We start from the raw sequence: 9,609 nt of genomic DNA on the forward strand, positions 1-9,609 counted from the left end.
ACTTGCCTGTAACCCAGTCTTCCTCAGCCCAGGGAATTTGATTCTGTTCCCAGGCCTGCAGTTGTCCAGCAACATCCAGGTCCTTTCAGGAGCCCTGCAGCCAGGAGCTCCTCGCTTTGCAGCTGCTGGGGAGAAACTATCTGACCCATTCAGGCTCTCGGATAACACTGCTCCAGCCTGAGCCCTCTTCCGTCAGCTGAGTCCCTCATTAGTCCCCCCTGACACCTGCAAGTGGTCCCTCAGGCTACCTGTTCTCTTAAAGGAGCAGGCACATTCCAATGCCCTGCGCCAGGAGCCAAACAGTCTGACCTGTGAGATTGGAGGAAGACTCAAAGTTTACCCCAAAACATTCCAAAACAGATTGGGGTTTGGAAGACAGTGTACCTCCCTCCTCACCTCCCACATGCACTGAAAACACAAAATGGACAGTCAGTGATCCCACACCCAGACTCCTTAGCAAAGCCCTTGGGAACATCCCTGGAAAACTCCCAGCCAGTTCCCATAGGAAACAAGCAATCTGAAAAGAAGCCCTGTGCTTTCTTGCTGTCTAATCATTCTGGAGCCTGTTAATTCCCTCCCCAGGGAATTATCCTGCCTAAGCCTGTATACTATTGCACTTTTAGCCCCTACCTCCAGCTCTGAGACAACACAAATAGTAATGCAGCTTCACACTATTGCTGTTCCTTTTTGATTCCTTGCTTTTCTAATTTCTATATATATTTTGTAGAACAAACACATACCTTCCTTTAACTTGTGTATCCCCGATTCTACCCTGATTTGAGCACAAAACACTTCCCGGATTTGTACGCCACCTCCACAAAGCATTGTGTATTTATCTCGTCGAGGGTCCTGCTGGTCAAGGAGAAATGTCACTTGGCATGTTTTCCATTCAGAAGTCCTCCATGAAAACCTTTGGAAGGAAAATAGAGTATGTAAAACAGGTTTTATAAAACGCCATTGGGGCATGCAGATTCTTTAAATCAGAAATTTGTGACTCTTTAGCATGCAAATTGCTTTAATATTTATTTTAAATTTTCTAGTTTAAAATAAATGTACCATTGTCTGGCAGTATGTTAGTAGCATTTCTGTAGAGGTTTCCATGCCTAAATAGTCATACAACTTAGCACTCATTTTCACAGTCTTAAAATAATTACCATTTAATGCTGACCATGCAGCTGAGGGAAGGTGAAAAAGGAACAGAGAGATTAAGATATTTGATTACTATGAAAACTGACTCCCAATCCAATGCTTGAAATCCCAAATAATAACTCTCTGTCAATAATTATGCATCTAATTCAGAGAGATGCACAATACTTGCAATCTTCACAAAAATCAAAGTAGGGCCAAAGGCTGAGGGTCATTTGGGAATTTGTCCTACTGGAGATGGTTTTACAGAGTTCCAGGGATTAATGGTTATTACCAGTTCCTTCAAAAGATGGACTACAATTGCTGAGTTCTATAATATTCCTTTCTTGAGGCTGTGACATACAACAAGATCCAAATAAAAAGATTTTCTTCGTACATTCAGTTCACATCTATAGAGTATAAACAGTATGGAATCTTCTGTCCAGGACAGAATTACATTCTTAAACGCAAATTTGTAAATGACACTTAGAAAATGCACAGATCTGATCCAGAAAAACTTAGGTTTTGTGTACCATAACACATCATAGGTAAGTGACGGGGCCATGACAGACTTAGGAACAAGGGGGCAGCACAAATAACCCACAGGAGGTCTTAAATGCCTCTACGCTAATGCTACAAATATGGGGAATAAGCAAGAGGACCTCACCCTCCTGCTAGCTATCATAAATCCAGGCATAGTAGGGCTCACAGAAACCTGGTGGGATTCTACCCACGATTGGGCTACAGTCTGTACAGGTGGGAAAGGAGGGGGTGTAGCATTCTACATCAAGGAGCAATACACATCCTCAATGAGCAAGGTGAGGTCAGAAGAGGGGCTGACTGAGGTGCTCTGGGTAAGAATACAAGGGGGTCGTGGGGAAAGAGACTTAATGATGAATGTCTATTACAGACCACCCAACCAGGGGGAAGAACTGGACCAAGAATTTTTAGGACAGCTCGTGGAGGCTGTCAAGTCAAGAGATGTGGTAGTTATGGGTGACCTGAACTACCCAGACATCTGCTGGGAAGAGCAATCAGCTAGGTCTGACCGCTCATGTAGATTCCTAGCTGAGATACAGGACCTCCACTTAACTCAAGAGGTGCACAGTCCCACCAGGGGAAATGCCCTGCTGGACCTGGTCCTTGCCACAGGTGATGGCCTGGTGAGGGAACTGCTGGTTCTCAGCCACCTGGGCGATAGCAATCATCGCCTCCTGGAATTTACTATCCAGCACAGGGTGTCAAGGGCTAGCAGTAAGGTGGAAGTCTTGACTTCAGGAGGGCCAACTTCAATGAGTTAAGAAGACTAATATGAGAGGCATTGGGATCCTGAAGTTTCAGGGAGATGGGAGTCCACGACGGGTGGTCGTTCCTCAAGAAGACGATCCTCCAAGCCCAAAGGGAGTCAGTCCCAAAGCATACAAAGCGGGGGGTAAGAGTGCTAAAAAGCCCCCATGGCTCAGCAAGGGCATTCAGGAATGCCTGAGGGCTAAAAAGGAGGTGTACATCTGATGGAAGCAAGGGGCTATTACCAAAGAGGATCACACCTCCATTGCTTGAGGCTGTAGGGCAAACAAAAAGTCATTTTTCAAATACATAGGGAGCAAGAAGGCGGCACGGGGTAATGTAGGACCCCTGCAGGACGTGCTTGGCAATCTGGTGATTGCAGCAAATGAAAAAGCAGACCTCTTTAACAAATTCTTTGCCTCCATTTTTCAAAGCAGGGACCAAGACATCTCTCCCACTGGGAGTATGGAAGGACTCAGGATAGGCATTGCCAGGCCCAAGGTTAGGGATGACATAGTTAGATCGGGGGTCACTGCAGGGCCCCTGGCACAGATGTACAAGCACACATGGAGCTCTGGTTAGGTGCCAGATGACTGGAAAAAGGCTAATGTGGTCCCCATTTACAAGAAAGGGAGAAAGGAAGACCCAGGTAACTATAGGCCTGTCAGTCTTACCTTGGTGCTGGGGAAGATCTTTGAGAAAATTATCAATGAGCACATCTGCAAGTGACCGGCAGGGGAGATCAAGGTCAGGGGGAACCAACATGGGTTCATTAAGGGAAGATCCTGTCAGACTACCCTCATTTCCTTTTACGATCAGGTCACAAAGTCCTTGGACAAAGGTGTGGGGGTGGATATCATCTTCCTGGACTTTAAGAAGGCCTTTGACACTCTCACCCCATTCTCATAAAAAAACTAGGCAACTGCGGCATTAGCCTACACAGACAGATGGGTGGCTAATTGGCTGGACAGTCACACACAGAGGGTGGTGGTGGATGGGTCGTTTTCGACCTGGAGGGATGTGGACAGTGGGGTTCCCCAGGGTTCGGTCCTCAGGCCCATACTGTTCAACATCTTTATCAATGACTTGGACAAGGGGCTGGAAAGCACGTTGTCCAAGTTCACTGATGACACCAAGATGTGGGGCAAGGTGGGCATGCCAGAAGGGGGGGACAAATCCAGCTAGATCTGGACAGGTTAGAGAGAAGGGCAGATGAGAATAGGATGGAATTCAATGCAGAGAAGTGCAGGGTACTCCATCTAGGGAGAAGGAACCAGCAGCATACCTATAGGCTGGGGAACACCCTTCTCTTCAGCACAGAGGCAGAAAGGGATCTTGGAGTCATTGTTGACTCCAGGATGAACATAAGCCACCAATATGAGGAAGCTGTCTGTAAGGCTAACTGCACCTTGTCATGCAGCCACAGATGCACCACAAGCAGGTCCAGGGAGGTGATCCTCCCCCTCTGTGTAGCATTGGTCAGGCTGCAGTTGGAGTACTGCATCCAGTTTTGGGCGCCGAACTTCAAGAGAGATGTGGCTAGCATTGGAAGGGTCCAGAGGAGGGCCACTCATGTGATCAGGGGCAGCAGGGCAGGCCATACGAGGAGAGACTAGAGGGCCTGAACCTATTCAGCCTCCACAACAGAAGGCTATGGGGGGATCTGGTGGCCATCTACAAATTCACCAGGGGGGATCAGCAGGGAATAGGGGATGCCCTGTTCCCCTGGGCACCACATGGGGTATCTAGGAATAATGGCCACAAGTTGATAGAAAGCAGGTTCAGGCTAGACATCAGGAGGCATTACTTTATAGTTAGAGCAGCTAGGACCTGGAACGAATATCCAAGGGAAGTGGTGCTCACTCCTACCTTGGGGGTCTTTAAGAGGAGGCTGGATAGACACCTGACTGGGGTCATATGACCCCAGCATCCATTCTAGCCTAAGGCAGGGGGTCAGACTTGATGATCTGTTTAGGTCCTTTCCAACCCTAGCTACTACGATACTATGATACATTATCTAATTGTAGGTTTAAAAACTAACTGAACTCCCCAAAAGAACTGATTGGAATTTAACAAAACAGAAATAAATGTATTTTTTTCCTCATACCATCCACAAGAAGATGGGATCTTTTGTAGTAACTTGACCATTATCATAGGCACTTTCAATTTGATCCAGTGGATTGGACAGCAGATTGGGAAACAAGACACCAATGTCCTTCCATTTTCTCCATGACATAAAATGAGAATACTGATAACTTACCAGCTTTATCAAGAACTTTGATAAAGTAGTGTATAATTTCTGAGTATTGTATTCATTCTTTGCTACCATCTCCTGTATCATCTACCATTTCCCATTATAGTCCTATGATCTTTTCCACTGCCTTCCCTTCTTCATATTCCCCAAGCTCTTTTCATGCTCGCTGCAAAGCAAGACCTTCATTTTTTATTGTATAGGCAAAATAATTTATATTCCTTCCTTTGTCCAAAAAACAAACACTTCCCCTGTTATCTCAGTTGCACTGATTGGTAAATCTGCATGTCAGATGTGTGCCTGCCTTGTTCTGGATTACTATAAACCAATGTAGTATCTGCTGTCTTGGGTGGAAAAAAGATTTCCAGCTTATAACTTCACGTGTTCTCCTCTGCAGACTTGAGGAAGCTATTCTTGTGAAAAAAAAATAGTAAGTCTGCATGCATCAACATTCTCTTACAATCTTATCTTGTGAATATAAGCATAAAAATGACTTTTAGCAGAGAGCACTTATGAATTTTGTAAAGCACTCATGTAAAATATTTGTAAATATTGCCAATTACTTTTAATTTATAGTTACTTTTCAGATGAGCTGTCATGTTCTTCCTTATATAATATAGAGTATCATGTACAAATCTAGATACATTCACAAGGTTTATTACCAGCAAGAAAAAATAATAAAGAACACATTTTGTGCATGACATGCATGAAGAAACTGTACTCCCACACCATATAAATCATAGTGGTTAATTCTTGAGACAGGAGTCCCTTTTGTAGGTTATCACAGGTTTTCTAATATGCCACATTAATGCAGCTACTGAGTTTTTACATGAGGACAAGGAAAATCGCACTTCTGCATGAATTAGGTGAATAAGATCATCTATCACATTTCTCCTATCAAATTAAAACATCTTGCCTGCTACAGTATCTAGGACCTACTTTTCAAAATTGCAGCTTAAATATAAGCATATGTAAATCTTTATTTAGGCAATTAAAGTCATGTGTTGGGCCATTAAATATAAATTTAAATCAGTACATAAGTGACTGAGGATAAACTTACTATCGGTTGCATCTGCACAAGACGCTTTGTTATCAAGTAGTGTAGTTAACTGGGCAGTAAGCATGTGCATCTACATGTGCACATGCTTACTGCACAGTAAGCCTCACTTATGCAAGTAAATTTGCTACCTGAAAATGCAAGTAGCAAATTTACTTGCAATTACTGTACAGTAGCACTTGTGTAGTTGCCTGACACATAGCAAATCTGTTCCTGGTCAACCAGCCACCAGGAGGTAGAATGTTGCTCCCTGCCTCTGGGAGCTGCCTGTTGCCAGGGTGGGCTCCACCACAAGAGTATGGGCAGGGAGAATGTCCCCCTGCCCCAGAGGCAGGGAGCTCCAAGCCCCCCACTCCAAGCATCCAGGAACGTCTCAAAGCTAAGAAGGAGGCATACACCCAATGGAAGGGAGGGACATCACCAGGGAGGACTATACCTCCATTGCTCAGGATTGTAGGGGGGACGTTAGGAAGGCCAAGGCAGAGGTGGAACTGGGACTAGCAACCCAGATCAAGGATAACCTATTTAACAATTTCTTTGCCTCCATTTTTCTGAGCAAGGACCAGGTCATCCCCCCCACTGGGATCCCCGATGGTCCCAGGGGAGGCACAGCCAAACCCAGGGACAGAGAGGACCTAGTCAGGAACTTCTAGTGGGACTGGATGTGTTCAAATCAGCAGGTCCTGACGATCTCCACCCCAGAGTGCTGAGGAAATTAGCAAGGGTCATTGCGGCAGCTTTACAAGCACTCATGGTGCTCTGGCATGGTGCCAAAGGACTGAAAAAGGGCCAGTGTGGTCCCCATTTTCAAAAAAGGGAAGAAGGAAGACCCAGGAAATTATAGGCCTATTAGTCTTACCTTGGTCCTTGGGAAGCTCTTTGAGAAAATTATCCAGGTGCACATCTGGGAGGGGCAATCAAGGGAGTATATGCTTAGGGGCAACCAATATGGGTTCATTAGAGGCAGGTCCTGTCAGACCAACCTGGTTGCCTTCTGTGACCAGGTCACAAAATCCTTGGATGCAGGTGTTGCAGTGGACGTAGTCTTTCTGGACTTTAGGAAGGCCTTCAACACTGTCTGTCACCCCATTCTCATTAAAAAATTAGGACATTGTGGTGTCAGTGCTTAGACAGTCAGATGGGTCATCAATTGGCTGGAGGGCCACACCCAGAGAGCGGTGGTGGACGGGTCATTTTAAACCTGGAGATATGTGGGCAGTGGGGTCCCCCAGGGCTCAGTCCTCAGGCCCGCGCTGTTCAACATCTTCATCAGTGACTTGGACAAGGGGGTGAAAAGCACCTTGTTCAAATTCACAGATGACACTAAGATGTGGGGAGAAGTGTGTACACTAGAAGAAAGGAATAGGCTGCAATCAGATCTAGACAGGTTACAGGGGTGGGCAGATGAGAACAGGATGGGATTCAATACTGACAAGTGCAGGGTACTGCACCTACAGAGAAAGAACCAGCAGCATACCTACAGGCTGGGGAACTCCCTTCTCATCAGCACAGAGGCAGAAAGGGATCTTGGAGTCACTATTGATTCCAAGATGAACATGGGCCACCAAGATGGGGATGCAGTCAGGAAGGCTAACTGCACCTTGTCATGCATCCACAGATGAATCTCAAGCAGGTCCAAGGAGGTGATCTTCCCCCTTTATACGACATTTGTTAGGCCGCAGCTGGAGTACTGTGTCCAGTTCTGGGTGCCGCACTTCAGGAGGGATGTGGACAACATGGAGAGGGTCCAGAGGAGGGCCATTCGTATGATCAGGGGCAGCAGGGCAGGCCCTACGAGGAGACACTACGAGATCTGAACCTGTTCAGCCTCCAGAAGAGAAGGCTTAGAGGGGATCTGGTGGCCATCTATAAACTGGCCAAGGGAGACCAGCAGGCAATGGGAGAGTCCCTGTTCCCCCGAGCACTACTGGGAGTAACAAGGAATAACGGCCATAAGTTGACAGAGAGTAGATTCAGGCTAGATATCAGGAGGTACTACTTCACAGTCAGGGCAGCTAGGACCTGGAACCAACTTCCAAAGGGAAGTGGTACTCGCTTCTACCTTGGGGGTCTTCAAAAGGAGGCTAGATAGACACCCTGACGGGGTCATTTGACCCCAGCATTCTTTCCTGCCCATGGCAGGGGGTCGGACTTGATGATCTGCTCAGGTCCCTTCTGACCCTACCAACTATGAAACTATGAGATCATGATCTGAGAGCAGGAGCTAGGATATACCCATCTACTAGCCCCCACTTTGCCATCAAGATCAGGGAGGGGGGGTGGGGGTTGAGATATCATCTCCCAGTGTCAGCTCTGCGGTCATGAGGCCAGCACTGGAAGATTCTCCCCAGTCTATTCCCCACCCAGCTCTGCTCTCACAGAACTGAGTGGGGAACAAGCTCCCTGGCCTATTCCCCATCCAGGTCCACAATCATGGAGCTGAGCAGGGAACAGGCTCTCCAGCCCCTATCATGTAATCGTGGAGCAGAGGCTGGGAACTGTCCCAGTTAGGGGCAGGTTCTAGCCCTGTGCCCCAATCAGACAATCAAGGAGCAGGGCTTGGAAAGAGCTGCAGGGGTGGGTTAGGCCTACTAGCAGGCCCACCAGCTGTCCTACCAGCAGATTGGGGCAGGGAGCTAGGACCTCCCACTCCCCTGCTGCTCTTACCAAGTCCCTTTCCCCATCAGGCAGCTAGGGCTGAAAGCTGTCCCCTGCTGGGGCAGGGCAACATTGTCCCTGCTGCAGCAGCAGACAGTCCCCTGGGGGCAGGGAGCAATGTCCCAGCCTTGGCCAGAAGACAGCTGTGTCCTGGCCGGGTGCTCCCTGCCAACCCCTGGGCTAGCAACCCCTGGTGGTGGCAGGGGCGCCCACTGCAGGGTCCCAGGAAGCAAGAGCTGTTTGCTGCCATAAACAGCAAACTGCTCCTGCTTCCTACATGTGTAGATGCCTGCCCAGGAGCATTTACTCAAGTGTAGTTTACTCACAAGTAAACTGCTCCCGTATCTCATGCACTTGTAGACACACCTCCGATACCTAACTTAGGTACCTACATATGAAAATCATGCCTCCTTGGACTAATTTTTAAGGGTGAAAGCACCTGTTTCTCCCCCTCAGTATGACCTATAGGAATCTGGCATCTCTTAAAATCAGGCCATCAACATTTAAAATTATGCAACCTTACTAAACTTGAGTTCAAAGACAACTAAACTCAGCAGCCCGCAAGGCTTATAAACACCCACTAGAATTAGATGAGTAAATGTATATTGTGCCACAATGGCACAGAGCAATATTTAATGAAACATTACCAGGTGCTATAGTTAGTACCTGCTTATCAATAGCCAAACTTCAAAATATAAAATAAAACCATATCAATTTGACAAATTTGCTTATGTCAGTTGGACTTGACCTAAATAGTTATAAGTGTTTGAAAGACAAATTCTGCTCATAGGCATTAGTTGCTTTAAATACATACCCTCTCATTTCACTGACAAGTCACCTATACCAGAAACATATGACATATCACAGTTATCATCTAGTATAAAAAAAAAAAAACATACAGTGCATCAGCAGGTATGTGCAAGCATTCAAATGAACCAGTTAGTCATGTCTTAAGTGGTAACCCAACCACACATTCAAGCAATTAATGGTCCATTAAAACAAGGAATAACACACAAAATTAGTATATAAAATATGTAAGGTCCCCATAATGCCTTAAATTAAACATATGGCTAGTGTGCTCCCAGGGCTGACTGGCACTCCCAGTCTCAGAAGCACACAAGAGCAAAGGGTTTCAACGTGCATCCACACCTGGGATCAGCTGACTGGTGCTCCAAACTGGCACACTGGACACCCAGCTTGGTACTGGGCTATCCCTATACAATGATCCCAG

The 9,609-nt window shown here is 46.6% G+C and overlaps 1 protein-coding gene across 1 annotated transcript in view; it reads right to left on the bottom strand.

The window, feature by feature from the left end:
* Positions 1-9,609, bottom strand: part of THSD7B (thrombospondin type 1 domain containing 7B) — a 754,813-nt gene that overhangs the window by 550,463 nt on the left and 194,741 nt on the right. The window contains exon 4 of the mRNA XM_019522475.1: positions 741-910. Within this exon, the coding sequence (XP_019378020.1) occupies positions 741-910 (170 nt within the window). The remainder of the gene's footprint in view (positions 1-740; positions 911-9,609) is intronic.

The sequence above is a fragment of the Gavialis gangeticus genome, unplaced genomic scaffold, assembly GCF_001723915.1.
Source record: "Gavialis gangeticus isolate Ggan-Ray unplaced genomic scaffold, GavGan_comp1, whole genome shotgun sequence".
Taxonomy (NCBI): domain Eukaryota; kingdom Metazoa; phylum Chordata; order Crocodylia; family Gavialidae; genus Gavialis; species Gavialis gangeticus.